The sequence below is a fragment of the Strix uralensis genome, chromosome 20 (genome assembly GCF_047716275.1).
Source record: "Strix uralensis isolate ZFMK-TIS-50842 chromosome 20, bStrUra1, whole genome shotgun sequence".
NCBI classification, from domain to species: Eukaryota; Metazoa; Chordata; class Aves; order Strigiformes; family Strigidae; genus Strix; species Strix uralensis.
Genome location: NC_133991.1, coordinates 12,044,479 through 12,062,603, shown reverse-complemented (window position 1 = coordinate 12,062,603; position 18,125 = coordinate 12,044,479). Strand labels below are relative to the sequence as shown.

At 43.4% G+C, this 18,125-nt stretch overlaps 1 protein-coding gene across 8 annotated transcripts in view; it reads left to right on the top strand.

Annotated features, from left to right (window-relative positions):
• The window catches only part of ACACA (acetyl-CoA carboxylase alpha), a 132,714-nt gene that overhangs the window by 13,716 nt on the left and 100,873 nt on the right, over window positions 1–18,125 (top strand). For 6 of the 8 annotated variants that reach the window (XM_074890471.1, XM_074890468.1, XM_074890466.1 and 3 more), the window contains exons 4-18: window positions 4,714–4,846; window positions 5,484–5,622; window positions 5,855–5,964; window positions 6,425–6,506; window positions 7,730–7,828; window positions 8,410–8,516; window positions 9,273–9,383; window positions 9,889–10,098; window positions 10,620–10,790; window positions 13,087–13,248; window positions 13,544–13,707; window positions 14,494–14,644; window positions 15,163–15,266; window positions 16,153–16,234; window positions 17,392–17,537. In XM_074890471.1, the coding sequence (XP_074746572.1) occupies window positions 4,714–4,846; window positions 5,484–5,622; window positions 5,855–5,964; window positions 6,425–6,506; window positions 7,730–7,828; window positions 8,410–8,516; window positions 9,273–9,383; window positions 9,889–10,098; window positions 10,620–10,790; window positions 13,087–13,248; window positions 13,544–13,707; window positions 14,494–14,644; window positions 15,163–15,266; window positions 16,153–16,234; window positions 17,392–17,537 (1,971 nt within the window). Of the gene's footprint in view, window positions 1–1,298; window positions 1,546–2,689; window positions 2,730–4,713; window positions 4,847–5,483; window positions 5,623–5,854; window positions 5,965–6,424; window positions 6,507–7,729; window positions 7,829–8,409; window positions 8,517–9,272; window positions 9,384–9,888; window positions 10,099–10,619; window positions 10,791–13,086; window positions 13,249–13,543; window positions 13,708–14,493; window positions 14,645–15,162; window positions 15,267–16,152; window positions 16,235–17,391; window positions 17,538–18,125 lie in introns of those variants that run through there. The other 2 variants (XM_074890469.1, XM_074890470.1) reach the window with 2 other exon arrangements.

Sequence of the window (18,125 nt, the reverse complement as noted above, 5' to 3'; positions counted from 1 at the left end):
CCTGGTATCTCTTGTCTTTGCTGTCCTGTGAAGAGATTTCTTTCCTCTGTGCCTGCTGCCTTCACTGCCGCAGCGTGTCGCTGTCCCCTTTCCCCTTCTGCTGACAAGGCTCGAAGAAATTGGATCCTCACAGAATTGTTTGCCTGCATTTTATCAGACACGTGGCGCTTGCTGTTGGTCGCTGCTCGTATCGCCTGTGCTGTTCTTAGTTCCCAGTCTCCTGCAGTGACCTCACCTTGCCCTTCAGGGCTCGGGGTTACATACTGTCATCACGTTAATGTGACACTTTTCCTGTGGGTACTTGTTCCATTTTTTGAGTGATCCCCCTCCTGGGTGATTGCATGGCTTTTGCTCAGGCTTTTGGAATGTGTGTGCAGCAAATAAAAGCTGTGCTACCTGGATATGGCCCTACACCAGGACAGACCCAAATGTCGTGAAATTTAAAAATGTAATCCAGTTGCTGTGTCTAGTTCCAGTCCAGGTTTCATCATCACTGTATTGCTGCAGTTGTTGCCCTTGCTTATCCTCTCCCTACCCCCAAATTCGCAATTTCTGTTTTTGCATGTGCTTGGTACTGAGTAAACATGCTTCCTTTCTCCAGAGGTGTTGGTGGACCCTGCAGTACTGTAGCACTTTGCTTGTGAGGATATTTATTCTTACAGCATTTGGAGTGATCTCATCCCCATTTCATAGGGGGAGAAACAGAGGCACAGAAAACTTAAGTGACCTGTCCAGGGTCTCCCAGCTTCCCGGCTGGTGTCCAGCACGAGCTGTTGTCTCATGCCTGGATCTGGATCACCGCTGCGCTCTGTGTGCGGGTACAAACTGTGCCTCTGACTTTCTTCTCTGCAGTCTTGGAAGTGCTTTCCTTGTCACCTCCCCACCCCTCCTGAAAATCTGATATTAAATCCTACGTGTTGATAGAATTCTTCGGGCAAATGGGCCCCTGTAGTTGCTCCTTCGCTCCCGCAAAGCCTCCTGCTGAGGAGGGGCTGGCCTGCAGTCTCGCAGCCAGGGCTGCTCCGGATGCTGGTGGAGCGTGGGGAAGCGGTGCGGTCCCCGCTTCGTTGTGGGGAGCGTGAACTGGGGCTGAGCCCTGCTGCCAACGGCCACTGTGCATCGTGTGGGCTGCAGCAGCGGTGCTCTGTGCTAAGCCTGATTACGTAACCTGTAGATCATTTTCTCTCTTTCCTGATCAGCTGCTTTCCTCTGAATGCAGGAGAGGGAAGCTGCTACCCTCTCTGTGCATGCTGCGTCACAGGAAGATTGACTGAGAGAGGGGTGGTGGAAAGCAAGGGACAAAGGTTAAAAGATTGAAGCAATCTGGGAAGTGCCACTGCTTCAAGGAGAACCGCGTGAGTGCAAGAGGCTCTTTGCAGCTTTCTCCTGCTGGGTTTTGAGCTGCAGTATTGAAAAAAATAAAAATAGCAGCAGCAACACTAGACGAGTCATAAGCAAGCCTGAAATCTGTTAATTCCTTCACTGAGACAGCATGGAGGATTCTGCAGAGCAGAGTCAGGAAATGAGGTATCACATGCTGCAAAGGTAAGAATTGCAGATCTGATTGTCTCCTGATAGCAGCAGCTGTCTTGGACTGAGGCAGTTGGGCACGTTGTCCTGGAAATGCATACTGATATTTTTGCATGTTAATTTTATTCTCTGAAACCTCACCAGTTACTGTGAGGTATCTGTGCATGCAGTCTGTAAGAAAGATGCTAGAATACATCTTAGGTGGGGAATCAGTGTTAAAAAAGTTTGAGATTCTGCACAACTTCTAACCTCTGTAAACTCTGAAGGATAGATGAGCATTCTGAAAGTTGTGACACTTTGCACACTGCAGTTGTGACCTAGTGATTAATAGGGATGACTAGTACTAACTCAGCATTTATTTTGTTTTGTTTAGAGCTCAGTGTTTTTTCTTCATTGCTGCCCAACTTCTACCTCATCTTACCCTGCAAAAAAAAAAAAAAAAATCCTGTTTTGATTATAATGTGCAGCCTGTGGTTATTAGTAAATCAACTTAATGTCCTTGGTATGCTTACTGTCATAAATTAAACTGAACTATACTTGCTGATAAACAAGTGTTTGTGCATTATTCCACATGATGAACCTCTGGTTCTGTTGACATTTTATCTGTAGCAGTATCTTTATGTGTGTAGTAATTTAAACTTGGCAGGATAGTTCATATTCATACGCGTTCACAGATTCTGACCCCAAGATTTTTATCTTTTTTCTATTTTTGTTGAGACTGCTTTCAGTAAACCTGCCATGAATAAACTTGTCTCAGTTGTTGGACTGTGCTCATTCCTTGCCATGCCATAGATTCTGACCCTCTTTAAATGCACAAATTCAGCAGAAGTTCAACCTTAACTGCACCTTTCCTCCTTTTCTTGCCTGTTGGCTCCTGTCCTTGAATTCCTGGGCTGAGATTATCAGAGAGCAGTTTGTGAACTCATGCTCATGGGACATGTTTTAAGTTCAGTGACAGTGTCTATCTCTGGAAGTGTGGCTGGCTGGAAGAAGGGAAAGTGCACAGGGGAAGAACCTCTGCACATATAACTTGTGCTTATGCCCTGTTTAGAACAGATTTTCCCTTCCCAGTTAAGCTCAACATTTGCAAGTCTGTATCTTGAAGTTCTCCACCAGCATGGCTGTTTGTCATGGGAATATCTCACCTGTGGGAGAGGAAGATCAGTGTGTTAACGCAGAATACAGGGTCTGACTTTCAGGTGCTGTAAATATGCTTTCTTGCTGTTCTGGAAATCCTCACAAAGTCAGGGTTGTGCCACAGTAGGATGTCACAGCCAACGTAGATGGTGTGCGTGAAGGCGGAGAGGAAGGGAAGGATCCACTTGATCCTATGTGTGGTAGATAAACGGGTCTTTATGGTCAGATCTGGGCACTAATCTTGCCTTACCTGAAAGATCGCCTTTTGTTGTAGTGCAGTTCTTGGTTGGTTATACCAGGATTTGGCATATACCTTTTTGAACAGGTTGTGCTAGATGATATGGGTCAAGATCCTTTTTGTTAATGTGTACTGAAAAGCACAGCATAGTCTGGATTAGCACCATGGTCATTCACAGGAAAGGTGGGTAAGAGAAGAATCTGAATTTAAACCAGATACTAGTTACAGTTTGTTTAGGGCTTCTTTCATCAGCAAATTTTTTAGTCAAAATACTGGTCTGTGGTATTACTGTGCTCCTGGTGAGGAGTTAAGGAGTGTCTGCATTCCAGGTGGGTAAATCTTTGTAGGCCACAATGTGGTTACGAGGGAAGGCGAGGGGGAGTCTGTGTGTCTCCTCCCGGGCTGTCACCAAGCCCCTCTGCCAGCAGCTCATTCAAGCCTCACACAGGGCAGTGAACGTCTCAGGTGCAGCTCTCGGGCTACCTGACCTTGGTGGCTGTGTTTATAAAAGGGATGCTGTGCATGGCTTGCCTTGTCCCTGTGTTGGTTTTCCCCTTTGTGCTCTCCCCCAGCAATTCCAGTTGTTTTCTGACGCATCCCATCCCATTTCCCCATGGAGTTGCTCAATGGCAGCAGCACTTCAGCAGCTGATTAGGCTAGAGGTTGCTGACAGGTTTCCCATGGCCAAGGGGCAGCCAGCAGGGCCCAGCAGCCAGCTGACCCCCTTGGTTGCTGTTGGGTCTTTCCAAAGTATTGGGTGGATTTTAAAATACCTTCCCAATATGCATTTCTCCTTCCTACAGAAAGGTTGTGTAATCCTGTGTGGTGGCAGGGGTAAGGACTTCAGTGTGTTCGTGGGAAAGGAACTTGTTAAGGAAGGCACGCTAAATACAGTAAGAAAAATGGATGAACTGTGGGGTGACCTGAGAGGTAAAGCTTCAGGGGCTTTAAAATAAAAAGCATCTTATTTCCCCAGTCATGCTGCACTATGGTAGATGCACAGTGTGAAGAGTAGGTCTTTGCTTTTCTATTGAGTGTCCCCTCAAACAATTTCAGCTTTGTAAATTTTAGCAAATCAAATCCTGTAGTGCTTGCAAAAGCAAAGGACGATTTATCCACGTGCTATTTCTGTGGAAGCTGAAGCATAAGAAAGGGAAGCGACTGTCCCATTCCCACACAGTGACGATGGCAGAGCACAGAGCTGATCTTGTCAGACACAAAACTGGCTTTCACTGTTCGCAGTAGAAGTAACGTGATTCATTTGTCCTCTAGCTCTCAGAACTTTGGGGAAAATACTAAAGACTGGATGGTGGAAAATTCTTGGAAAATGATTTTAAGTAGCCAGTCACAGAGTCTCTCGTTTGCACCTGGAGATTTATTTGCTGTGGTTCCCTGAGAGGATTTCCTTACGGAGCCTGATCTTAGTAGCTTGTTTTACCAAAGCCAGAAAACGTTGTTGTCGTTTTCCAGCTTTCCTAGATGAATTGAAAGCAACGTGGAGGACCAGTGTTTTTCTGTGTTGGGCAGCAATATACAGTGAACATATTTTTACCTCTTTATATATTATCATAACTAGAATTTCTCCAGATAACCTGGCTTTTGCAGAGAGATAGCTGAAAGGTGGTTGAAAAACAGTTATCCCTGTAAAAGCTGAGGACCAGGCCATGGTGGTCTTGGCGGCAAGGAGTGATTCTGCTTGTCTACTTGGGGAACATGGTCAAGGGGAGCTTTACAAATTATTCACATATCTTCTTCTATTTGTGTACATCTGCACCGCCAAGTTGCTTTTTTCTGTCGAATTTCCTTAGGCCCAGTATGTCTGGTTTACACCTTGTAAAGCAAGGCCGGGACAGGAAGAAAGTTGATGTGCAGCGGGATTTCACTGTGGCTTCTCCAGCAGAATTTGTCACTCGTTTTGGAGGGAATAAAGTTATTGAAAAGGTAAGTTACTGACCTCTTTGTCTTTAGTGTATTGCATTTTGTTCCCTTCTCTTGAGCTATGACTTCTCTCTATATAAAGCTGTACATTGCAGATGTCAAAATATTAATATTCCTGAACTTGAAAGTTCTACTTCTGCCTGTAATCATTCTGTTTCCATTTTAGTTTATATGTGATAAATAAACATCCCATTGTTTCAGCTTAGTGTGACAGGATAAAAAATTTAGTGAGCTAGAGCACTTCTGCTGATACAGAAGGATTTATAGACAGATAAAACAAAAACAGGCTGGAAAAAACACCAAGAAATGTATTTTTAAATACAGAGTCATTTAATGGATGAGGTCTCTTCCTTTCAGGTATCAAAAGTTTTAGCTGCTCATTATGTCTGTTCTCATGGGTCCTTCTGCTTTTTAATCCAAACAAAGCATAATACCTTAAAATCTTTACAGTTGAGCAAGAACTGATTTTTGAATTGACTGATGGGCCATTAAATGTTCTTACTGAATTGAATGCTGACTAATGAAACTGCACAGCCCCAAAATTGGACAAAGAGTCTGCAGAGAAAAAATTCGTTTTCATTATTGTTTAGAGTTTTGTGCTATTTGGACTCTATTTCACCCCTGCTTCTAATATACTCAGGTCCTGATAGCAAATAATGGCATTGCAGCAGTGAAATGCATGAGATCCATCCGACGCTGGTCCTATGAGATGTTTCGAAATGAGCGGGCAATCAGATTTGTTGTCATGGTGACTCCTGAGGATCTGAAAGCAAATGCAGGTGAGTTGTAAAGACAAGTGAAGGTGCACAACCTTCTCCTTGCACAGCCCTGTGTGCCCACAAGGATGCGAGGAGCTGAATGTACGTCCATTGCATCGCGTACCATTTTGTCAAGTAACAGATTTTTCTGGGAGGACATTAAGCACTTCCAGCCTTGTAGATTTAGGGAGTTTTAGACCAAGTACCGTTTATTAGATTTGCAATCTAAATAAGACCTTCTCTGTGTTTGCAGAGTATATTAAAATGGCAGATCACTACGTCCCGGTTCCAGGAGGACCGAACAACAACAACTATGCAAATGTGGAACTCATTCTTGATATTGCTAAGCGGATTCCAGTGCAGGTGAGGAGTGTCAAAGATAGTTTTGAAAACAGGAGGTAACACTGAGCAATCTTCTCTCCTTAAATAACAAGTTGCATCAGGGGAGAAAGACAAGTCAAAGAAATTGAAATTACAAACCTATACTAGCACCAAAAGGCAATGCATGTTACAATGCAGTGGATTTCCCAGTGTGAGTATCTGCAGTTAGATAGAAGGTTCCCTTCACCATTTCACTTGTCTGCACTTAGTTCCTCTTTAACAGCTTGCTGGGGCAGCCTTTTGGCTTTGATGCAAGATGCGAGACACTAGCCCTTTAAACTAAGCATACCATGCAGTTCAGGAGGCTGCTCTGGCTTAGGAATGTTATGAGGCTGTTTTCAGTGAGGGAAAGAAAGACTTGAAGTATCTGCATCCTTGCTATTTCTGCTCAGTTGCTTGTTTTACTGAAAGAAAGAGTGAATTATGTTATTTTCTTCCACAGGCTGTGTGGGCTGGCTGGGGCCATGCATCTGAGAACCCTAAACTACCAGAACTTCTCCACAAAAATGGAATTGCTTTCATGGGTGAGGATATATCCTTCTGAACTAATGTCTAGTTCTTATTTTAAGATGGCTAGCTTTAGCGAGATAGAAGATCCTGAGTCTAAAGGAGAGCCATGAGGTATGGTTTACAAGTGCAAGATTGATGATATGTTCTTTACAGTAGTCAGAGCAACGGACGCTGCTATCTAACAATGTAACCGGTTCCCAATCATCGAGGCTCATGAAACGAGATAAGGTTTGGACACGTGCTGGGAAATAGTTCTTGTATGGGAGAAGCGGCAAGTTCTCCAACATATCTTTGAATATTGTGAGATACAAAATCAAAAAGGTTCCTGTTAAAGCAGGTTGTTTCGGTGAATGTCCCTGTTGTAATTTTAAAAGGGTGTTTGTAGTTTGCTTTTATGGAAAGAGTGGAGTTTTATGTGGACAGCACACGAAGTTTGTGATCCGGTTAGCAGTGTAGTTAACCGAGTTCTGGAGATGTTTGGTGCAGTAAGCCTCATCTCCTGAACCATGTGGATCTGAATATTGCATAAGGGTTTGGACACGAGCGGTGTTTAAAACTAAAGATGGACTTGTGATAAAAGTCATGGCCTGAACATAGCCTGAGGATAGCTGTATGTGTTCTGCCTTCCAGCAGATCTTTCTATCTGTAGTGTGTTGAGCCATAACCGCAGAAGTGCTTAGGACATTTGAAGAGGAGTGGATTTAAAAGCTGTGTTTTAATTCCGGTTTAAATCTCTTACCAATCATATGCTACAGTCCCATGCAAACCACATTTCACGTACAATCGTGACACTGAATTATTATTCCAGTAGTGTGTGACGTGCACACCTAGTACCAGCTACTGGCACCTGCCATCCCTTTGAGAGCAGGCCCAGTTTGAGGACAGACAGACAGAGGGGTGCTTGCAAGTTGAGTGTGCCAAGACTTCTTTAACAGGATGGGCACTTAACAAACTATTGTGATGTGTGTGGTGGCATTGCTGTAGTTTCAATGGCCTTTTCCTCCTTCTTGGTCAAAAGTACTCTAGTCTGTTTGCTTTTAGTTTCCTGGCCGATACAGCTAATGCTCTCTGTTTCGGTTCAGAAATGTTGATTCATACTACTTGAGATGTGGCATGCAGCAACCCTAAGAGCGTTTATTTATTCCTCTTACATGGAACGTAGATTAGACTTCTGGACGTGTCCCTGATGTCTGATATCTCTTGTGTCTCTCTCATGCATTGTTTTTGCTCTTTGCAGGTCCTCCGAGCCAAGCAATGTGGGCCTTAGGAGATAAAATTGCATCTTCAATAGTGGCTCAGACTGCTGGCATCCCAACTCTTCCTTGGAGTGGCAGTGGTAAGAAGGAAATTGCCCTGTGTTTATCAAGACCATTCTCATCTTTTTTTCTTCAACACATCTAATTTTTAAGAAGTGTCTGTGCACAAAAAGGTGTTCCAAGAAATGTTCCATCTGTTTAGGGTTTCAAATCTGTATTATCCAAGGCTTAGACATAGTGACTATGATATATATGGATATGTTGGACAAAATGTACGTCTTGCGAAATGTGCTGTTAGTCCAACAGTGTGGCTGTAATATCTGGTATTTCTGCAGTCTCTACTTTTCTAGTGTATAGTGGGTAATTTTGGAGCACACAGCCAATGCTCGGCTCCCATGGAAGCGCTATGCAGTTTCAGAAGACTAAATAACAACTCAGAATTGCACAAGGTAAATGAAGGAGGATATAATTTGTTGGATGAAAAGATCTGCTCCCCAGAAAACAAATTTCTGTTTACATTCTGCATTCTCTCTTTTTTAAATACTTTCAGACTAGTTCCTTGTGGAACTATGACTGCGGATAGCTTCACCAATGTCTGACGTGTGAGTTCTCACTGAGCCTTGCAGCAGAATGAGCTAAGAATATAATGCTTGTATTTCAGGTCTTCGAGTGGACTGGCAGGAAAATGATCTTCAGAAGCGTATCTTGAATGTTCCTCAGGAACTATATGAAAAAGGCTACGTGAAAGACGCAGATGATGGGCTGCGGGTAGGTGGCTGGTGTTTTGGGGGTATTTGAGATCTTACTGCATGCACAGCTGGAGAGAGCTAGAGGTTTATTTTATTTTTAATGGGAGTACAAACTAGAACTAGACTGTCAGCCTCACAGAAATGAGTCTTGGAAATTGGAGAGTGATCTTTCACATATCATTTTTGGGTCCAGCCTGCAGAATTAGATGAGAATTGGGAGAAGGAGACAAAATATGGGACCAAAGTTGTATTTCATTAAGGGCTCTCTTCTGGTTTTTGTTGAATGCAGGATGAAGGTGTTTTTAATAAAGACCATGACCTCACACTTGATTTCATCTTTTGATAAGTTTCTCTTTGAGGAAGATTTCTAGAATAAGAAATATTCCTGGCACAATACAGGATTTGGGAGTTTTCCTTTTTGAAGAGAGGGGATGGAGTATATGATTTTTCCATGTTACCCAGATTAATGATTTTTGGTATTATACAAAAGCTTTTCTGTGAGTTTGTAAATTTAATGGCGTGAAACACTGACAAAAGATTTTGTGTTCACTTTGAGAGGCTAGAGTTCTCTGCAGTCACAAAATCACTGCTGATTTTTCCAACTACAGGCACCCTCTCAAACTGGAATATTTGGTTTCTATCCCATTCATGTCTTGGTTGCTAAGTAGTCAGACATGGAAGCTTGGACACAAATCAACAGGGAAATAATGATCTTTTCAACTTGATTCTCTTGCCTTTTTGTACTTACCCATGTTTTTCTGCCCATCTTGATCAGGCTGCTGAGGAGGTTGGCTACCCTGTCATGATCAAGGCTTCTGAAGGAGGAGGAGGAAAAGGAATTAGGAAAGTTAACAATGCAGATGACTTCCCCAATCTATTTAGACAGGTAACTTTTCCCATTGATTTGTGCTGCCTTGTTCTAAATGTTCAGGTTGCGTGATTCTGAGACCACTGTTGGAAATGTTACAGACCTGAAAAAGACTGCATTATGCATCAGAGCCTGTTTAGCTGCTTTGAATCATGAGTCTGTGCTGTCTTTGCTCTGTATGTTGTAGGATGTCAGTATATCTGCATATCCAATGCAGTTGTCAAGTGCCCAAACATCATCGGAGATGCTGAATAAATCCAAGTAATGCAGGGCATCTGCAGTGTAACTCAAAAATGTTGAGGGACACGAGCCTTCTTTAGTTTATGGGTTATTTAGGAAAGCTGATAGGAATGAAAACGGTGCTGTAATGATCTATAAGCAAATACAGAGTATTTTCAGCCCTAAGTGACCCAGGGGAAATACTATGATGTTTCTTGCTTAAAAAATTAACTTGGGATAATTGTGTCTAAGACAAGGGTTTACAAAAAATGATCTGCCAACATCTGTGCTGCCTCTGCTCTAGGTTCAAACTGAAGTCCCTGGCTCGCCGATCTTTGTGATGAGACTGGCCAAGCAGTCCCGCCATCTGGAGGTGCAGATCCTGGCAGACCAGTACGGCAACGCCATCTCTCTCTTCGGCCGGGACTGCTCCGTGCAGCGCAGGCACCAGAAGATTATTGAGGAAGCACCCGCTTCTATTGCGACTTCGGTGGTGTTTGAGCACATGGAACAGGTGAGAGTGGCTCTGCAAGTTCTCTTTTCCGTGTGAGACTCCAGAAACAGGCAGGACTTTTTTTTTTTTTGACATCGCCAAGAGTTTTGCATTGTTGAATCTTTTAAAGGAGCAATATAGGGTTGCATGTCTTAAACTGCTTAGTGCGGGCAGCCACTCACATTTCCAAAAACTGAGTCCATCATGTGCTGACAAAAAGCTGTTGATCTCCCTTCAAAAATAGAAGGGAAGTGTGTTTTAAATGTATATTGTCATATTAAAAGCAAGTTGCAGGAGTTGTATGAATTGTCTAATGCTGAGTATTATAAATATTCGCTTCTGTAAAGCGTAAATGAAATAACCTGGAAATCAAAACTCCTGTGCTATGTGCTTTTCTCTGAGCAGTTCTTGGGCCTGTTAGAAGCCTTTGGATGTTCCAGAATGCCAGCAAAAATGTCTGAAGTGGTTGGGGTGGATGAACAGAGCATAGATAACTGAGCATGGGGCCTGGAAATCAAATACTCTCTTTTTCTGTATCCTAGTGTGCGGTGAAGCTTGCCAAGATGGTGGGATATGTGAGTGCAGGCACTGTGGAATACCTGTACAGCCAGGATGGCAGTTTCTACTTTCTGGAGCTGAACCCCCGCCTGCAAGTGGAGCACCCCTGCACAGAGATGGTAGCTGATGTTAATCTGCCGGCAGCGCAGCTCCAGGTGAGTCAAGTGCCCAGGCCCGCTGCTCCCCGGGGCTGTCAGAAGTACTCAGGCTGTGGGGCGTTGAAGAGGCCCGAGCATGAAAAACCTGTTCTGCTGAGGCCTTAGTAAAACAGGGGGGCGGACTCTTGTCTGAGTCACTGCCGGGGTTCTGTGTTAAAACTGGATCACATGCTGATGGTATGCAGATGGCTAGATCTTAGTACTGATAGAGGAGAGAATATAAAGAAAGTAGTAGAGCTCTCTACTAAACATGGCCTATATCCTCACCTGCAGATAGGTGATACATGACTTCCCTACACTTCCTCCTCAACAGAAATACTCAATAACTCAAAGGCCCATTCTGGTACTTTCTCACCTTGGGACTTATCTTCTGTGGCTGGAACAAAGCTTCATTCGGTATTCCAAAATATATATGCATCCCTTCTGTTATGACTGTTTCACTAAGTTATAGCTCTACTGTTTGGCTCTTTCTGATTTGGAAAGCAAAGAGGTTATTTTCTAGTTGTTTCTCCTGGACTGCTCAGGTAGACCGTTAAAAGCAGTGTGAAGGGAAGCAATAGAAGAGGAGTAAAACAGAGAGGTAGGAAAACTGATTTAAGGAAAGGTTGTGTGTAAAAAAGCCTGTCTCAACAGGCTTTAGCTGTGAGTAGTTCAACTTAAAGCTCTGAAATTATTTTGTGAAACAAGTTGGCTTCTGAGGCTAGCAGTGCAATCAAATGCTGTGCCAGCTTTGAGCAGTGCATCATCCACTCCACCTCCAAGCACCAACAGCCTCTTCCCAGAGTTTCTAATGACAAAAGGGGGGAAAAAAGAACAGATAATTGGATTTTTTGTCTTTCAGCAAGTTCAGCAGTTGTTTGAAGTTCAGGAAAGTGACTTGGGTCTTCTTAATTTTGATGAGCAGTTCCTGACTTCCAGAGCAATTGTTTCCACCTCTCTGAGCCCCTCACTCATGGTAGATGCTTCCTCCTGGCCGAGGTCCCTGCTCTATAGCCTTTCTGCAAACCAGGATTTGTACCTAATAATTAAGTACTTGAATAGATGTGGCAAAGTGACCAAGAATTTGTCTTGATTTATTGTTTTTTCAAGGGGAAGTCATGACAGTGGGTGACAGTTACGGCTTACATGAACGAGTAGGCTTTTTGTTGTTCTGATGCCCAAGGTAATGAGGGAATCTGTCACAGATCCTGTAGAGAGCATTTGTTGCATATGTTGCGGCTCATCTGTCCCTTGTGCATCCCCCCCGAGCTCCCTGTGTGCTGCCACATGATCTCCCTCCTCAGCCCTCGTCTTTTCCACCGGTGGATGAATGCTGCAATCCTCTTTCCCTCTTACACCACATTAGGGGCTCTAGGTGCTTTTCTGCTTCCATTTTCTCAGCTCTCCCATTCTTTACCCTCTTGTTCGCTTTCTAGTTTCTTTCTTCTCCCTCCCGTTTGCATTCTGGAGTTCATTGGATAGATGGTAGAGGAAACAAACAGTTGAACTGTAGTGTCTTGTAGGCTGCTCGGGAGCAGGATCATCCTCATTTTGTCGGGAGGCTGTTTGGCCTCAGCCTGAGCCTTCTCTCAGCAGGTGATTCCAGCAGCTCTATGGCTGTATTTGCCAGGCATTGAGTTTTGTAACTGGTCAGATGCTTTCCTCATTGTCTGGGCACTGTTCTTCATATTGCTGATGTTAGATACAATTTCATAGAATGGCACATTGATTTTTTAACCAGTTTGGTCTTTTGTCTGTTGTTGTCTGGCTAATACACAGCTGAAATAAATAGTTAAGCTAAAGCTCAGCCTTTTTGAACTGTAGCTGTAAAAAAAATCCCAGCTAATGAACAGAACAAGTGGGACTTTACTCCATAAAGATACAGCCAGCAGCCAGTTCTGCAGGTTGCTCTTTTCGCTGTTTATAGTTGCAAAATTCCACAGTTTCCTATAACCCATTAGGGGCCTTCTGTCTCTCTAGTGTATTTTTAACAGACCTAATGCGTGCCCATCCTCAGCTGACCTAGCACTGGCCAGCTTTCTCCAGAGCCTTTTAATCAGTCAATGGAAAATACTGGCTGAAGGGCTTAAGGTGGATATTAGACTGAGCTCAGCTGTCCTGAGAAGTATGGATGTTCCAAGATGTGTTGATGGAGAAGGCTCACATCAGAAAACAGGCATGCATGTTTGCTGTACTAGGTCTGCAGCATCAGCTTTGACAGAGAATTGGTGGAATTAATTTTTTAAGGAAGAAGTATCCTTTGTGAGGACAGAAACTTACTTAGTGGTGGCTTCTTTTTTATTTTTTTCCTTAGATTGCCATGGGGATTCCCCTCCACAGGATCAAGGATATCCGAGTGATGTATGGTGTTTCTCCATGGGGAGATGCCTCTATTGATTTTGAGAATTCGGCCCATGTCCCCTGTCCCCGCGGCCATGTCATCGCTGCACGTATCACCAGTGAGAATCCTGATGAGGTGAGTGTTTTAAGTTCTGTAGTTACTGATCACACTCTGATAACCGTAAGCTTTACACCTAGGTTCAATCCCTGCTTCTGATCCTGAAAATTTTGACAGCAAATTTAAAATATTCTTCTCTTATCTCACTTAGCTGACGGTTCTGTAGACTCTGGTTAGCCTGAACTTATTTGTGTATCTGTCATGTTGTAGCATAAAGAGGTGCTCTAGCCTTCAGAACTCTTAATTACTTCCCTAATTCTGGATTATTTACTTTTTCTTTAGGATGTATAGCAATGTCTGTCTGTCTTTACAGGGATTTAAGCCCAGTTCTGGTACAGTTCAGGAGCTGAATTTCCGCAGCAATAAGAATGTCTGGGGCTATTTCAGTGTTGCTGCTGCAGGAGGGCTTCATGAATTTGCTGATTCTCAATTTGGTCACTGCTTCTCTTGGGGAGAAAATCGTGAAGAGGCCATCTCGTAAGTAGTCAGAAAAGCGGTAGAACCTTGGACATTGCTTGGTTTTGTCGTCTTTGATCCAAAGTGCCATGGATAAAACAAGACTCCTTACTTCTAGGAGTTTTAAGAGAAGTTTTCTTCTCTTTACCTTGTTTTCCACATCCTCGTCAGGCTTCTCATCTTGTCTTGCTTTGCAGTTCAACTGTGTTGCACCTACATTTCTATATTTCTTGCTTACTTCTCTTTATTTTTTTCTTTTCTGTTTCATTCCTGCCTTGTATACCTGCTGCTGGGGTATGCCTCTGTGAAAGCATTCAGGTGGAAGGCTTCTAACAGGAAAAACATGGATAACTTGTTATGCCAATGCCTTAGAATGGTTTAGAAACCATTGAGTGTCCTCATGTGGTGTGAAACGTTAAAGCATGGGGTCATAGCACAGGACTGTGTGACCTGTCATCCAGAGCCTTCCCTTGGTTCCGTTCTGGGTGGGATGGAGACCACATCTGTCTGTCTGATGATACTTCTGACCTGTGGTAGGTGCCTAGACGGTGGTAACAGTGGGAGCTCCTGGTCTCATGGCTGGTGCTGGCTGAGCTGCTCTTGTTCACACCAGCAGCAGACTGAAGAAAATCAATATTCTTTCATTCCCAAGCACACCATATAGGATCTTGCTCCAGTGCACGTGCTCTTCCACTGTTACCTTCAGACTATTTTTTCCCCAACAGCTCATGGGGAACTATCTAGAGCTACCAGCCTCCACACTGCTGTTAATACGGGATAGGTAATAGGTATTCTTTTCTCTTCCAGAAACATGGTAGTGGCTTTGAAGGAGCTGTCCATCCGAGGGGATTTCCGAACCACTGTTGAGTACTTGATTAAACTGTTGGAAACAGAAAGCTTCCAGCAGAACCGCATTGACACTGGCTGGTTGGATCGGCTCATTGCTGAGAAAGTTCAGGTGCAGCTGCTTTGCTTTAAAGGACTCCAAATCAGAGAGGGGAGGGGAAGGGGTGGGGGGGAGGCTTGGTGCTTGCTGGTTGCAAGAGGAGAAGGATTTAGGAGGGGTTAATTTTCACTTACCACTTTATGAATTTTCGCTGGCCTTAATTCTTATTTACATCAAAATCCCAGGTCATCCCTGTCAAGGAAAGGTGGTCTTAAAGTTGGCCAGAAAAGCATCTTAGTGTACGTGTGGATTTAGGCTAGGATTTTGGTTTGCAGTTTGGGACAAGATGATAGTGGAAATGTAGGTGGAGCCTTAAGATTTGATCCAGGAAGAAAAAAAAAGTGGTTTTCTCTTAAGGAGTTACAGAGGTAATTGCTTCTATATAGCGTTTGCATGGATGCTACACCAACTTAAAGAGAGGTTGGCCATGAACCAGAAATAGAGCTGAGCCTGTTGATTGTTCAGGCGGGTGTCCAGGATGGACTGGAGCTGAAGGAGATGTAACTGTGTTACGTACCCTTTATTTCTAGGCGGAAAGGCCTGATACCATGCTGGGAGTGGTGTGTGGAGCTCTGCACGTGGCTGATGTGAGCTTCCGAAATAGTGTCTCAAACTTCCTGCACTCTCTAGAAAGGTAAAATTGCAAGCTGGTCTGGTAGGTGGCTGATAAGCAGATAGTAATTAGTTTTGATTTACAAGTTTTGTTCAAGTACAGTCCAGTCCAGAAAAGCACAGAGCTTGTTATCTGCTGACTGTTCTCTGGCCCCAGGAAGCTGTTCATCTACAGGCCTAAGAAAACTGGCAGATATCTGTGCATCTCCCCAAAATACCCCCTGCTGTTTGTGCAGATTGGTTTGATTTCTGGCAGTTTTGCAGAAGCTTCAAGAAATGGTTCAGAAATGTGGAGTTCTTTCTCTGTGTACTGCTAGGGCAACATTAGGGAGTCTTGAATCACCAGATATTGTCTTCCTCCTGTTTTGAGGTTTGATTTAATTTTCCAGATTTGACATAATTTTCCAAATTGAATGTTTCCCACTAGTACTTAGAAAACCCTCTCTGAGCCTGCTGGCTTTAAAGTAGAGTGGACACTGTAGGGAAACTAGTCATAACTCTCCGTCAGGCTAAACCTGGTGTGATCCAGGCAGGTCTGCTCTTAACAGAGTTCTTCGCCTCAGGGTCCTGTTGGTGAGTCCATACCTAAACAGAGCTGCAGGGGGGGAAAAGCTGCTTTATCCTTCTGTTAAGTCATGCTACACGTTCTGTAATTCAGGCTGTGATGTTCCTTTTGCAGACTCTTCTCCAAGGCAAAAGTGGGTGAATGGCAAGTAAAGCTGGGCTCTGTGGCTGGCTTTGTTAAACTGATATGTGTCTCTCCTAAGAAGAGGCAATTTAAAAGCCTACTCCCATCTCTCTGCTAGTGTTCTCCAATTTCTTGCATGCGTTTTTGAACCTGCTTGGGCCCCTGATAACCATTTGGTGGCTTCTGGAAGACCAGTTTTGTTTTGTTCTTCTCTTTCAAGGGGCCAGGTCCTGCCTGCTCATACTCTGCTAAACACTGTGGATGTGGAACTCATCTATGAAGGACGGAAATACGTGCTGAAGGTATGATCTGCAGCGTGGAAACCCATCTTCTTGCCACTTTTACTTGGAAATGTCTGTTTGTGTACTGCTCTGGCTTAATCTTTGTAATACGTGTAATTATTGGAGTTAAATCTGTGCAGGGTTTATTTTCTTTGCTTTAGTGGGGTTAAGAAATCGGTACAGTCTCCCTTATGATAATACCCCATCACATCTTCCCATTGCAATATCTCTGTGTATCTCTAAATGTTTTAGCCTTTTGGAGTCAAGAACTGCTCTGCATTGGGTGAAGAATACTTTGTTACAGGCAAAGACTACTGTTGGTTTACCAAAACTTTCAACTGATCTTTCTGAATATGTAGATCTACTCTGTTGGGTGTTTGAGCCCAGTTTATCAGCATGACAGAATTTGTAGCAGTTTTTCCCTTTAGTATTGCTTTTTCTTTGTTGTGTACACAGAACCATGTTAGAAATACTGTTTAAAGGTTGCAAAACCAAACATGCAAAAGTTAGGAAATATTAGACTTAAGATTGCCTGTGCAATCTTAAATAGCTTCCCCGGGCAAATTGATTATGGTGAAGTTTTTAATGACATGACCATATACGGGTTTTTGCAGCTATAAGTATTCTGCACCCATGCACCTCCCTGATTTTATCTTGGCACCCCTTTGATGAGAGATACAGAGGCATTGAAGAGCAGCTAAAGTATGCTTTAAGTGATCTACCCAGCTTCAAATAGGAGCTCTGTGGCAGAGACTGCCATAGGAGTCTCTGCCACAGAGCTCTCCAGGGAGAGCTTTAGCTGCTTTCTCTGGGAGACAATATCTTTTTTTTTCCAATTTATGTCATTCATTATGCAATTTTAGTACACGACCATGACTTGTACATAGATTGGGGTGAAGAAATGGTATATGGTTGCATAATCAAACCTATGCAATTAATGCATAAGTGTGAGAGGATTAAATCAAGATTCATGGACAGCATTAGTCCTGGCATCTCTTGACTGCTAAATACTTGGTTTTGTGATCCCAATTCTTTTTTACATTCTTTTTTTCCATCTAACATGAGAACAGATGACTCTATTCCCCTTCTTTAATTCCCACTGTTGCAGTGCTTGGAAAACTGTGCACGCTGTGCTCTCAAGGCTGTGTTTATTTCTTGTGACACTTGTGGATCTGCAGGTGACCCGGCAGTCCCCCAATTCCTATGTGGTCATCATGAACAGCTCGTGTGTGGAAGTTGATGTGCACCGACTGAGTGATGGAGGACTGCTCCTATCTTATGACGGGAGCAGCTATACTACCTACATGAAAGAAGAAGTGGACAGGTAGCAACCTGTAAAGATTAATGTTCAACATTTACATGCAAGCCAAAATTAGGTGAACTTGGAATTTATGCTTCCCAAAGATCAGTTTGGAACGAAATTCTCTCCTACGAAGAGGTTACTCTGTGTATTGTGGATGAGTTTAAAGGGAGAAGTTGCTTTCACCTGAGGAGCAGATCTTGGCTACTGTTGGAGGAAAGATCTGAATGTGTACCCATGTGGAGTCCATGTGCTCCTGCCGGTTCTTTAGAAGTGCCCTTTTGGATTATAAAAAAAAAAAAAATCACAACAAAAAACAGAGCATGAAAAACTTTAAAATCCTTGAAAATCCACAGCTGCCTTAGAAATAAATACGAGATTTACTATGTCAGTGCATTCCGTCAAAATTCCCGTAGGGATTGTAGCCATAAGACCCGTAAATCTCCAGCTTCTGGAATGTGAACCACTGCCCCCTCTGCTGGTTTCTTTTCTGTGACAAATGTAACGAATCTGGTCAGGAGTACAAAGAGTTTGGGTAACTTTCTGGGTTGGAAGATGCTATAAAATCTCAACATCTCAGTCTGCTACATGGGTGCATCCTGCTCTTTTCAG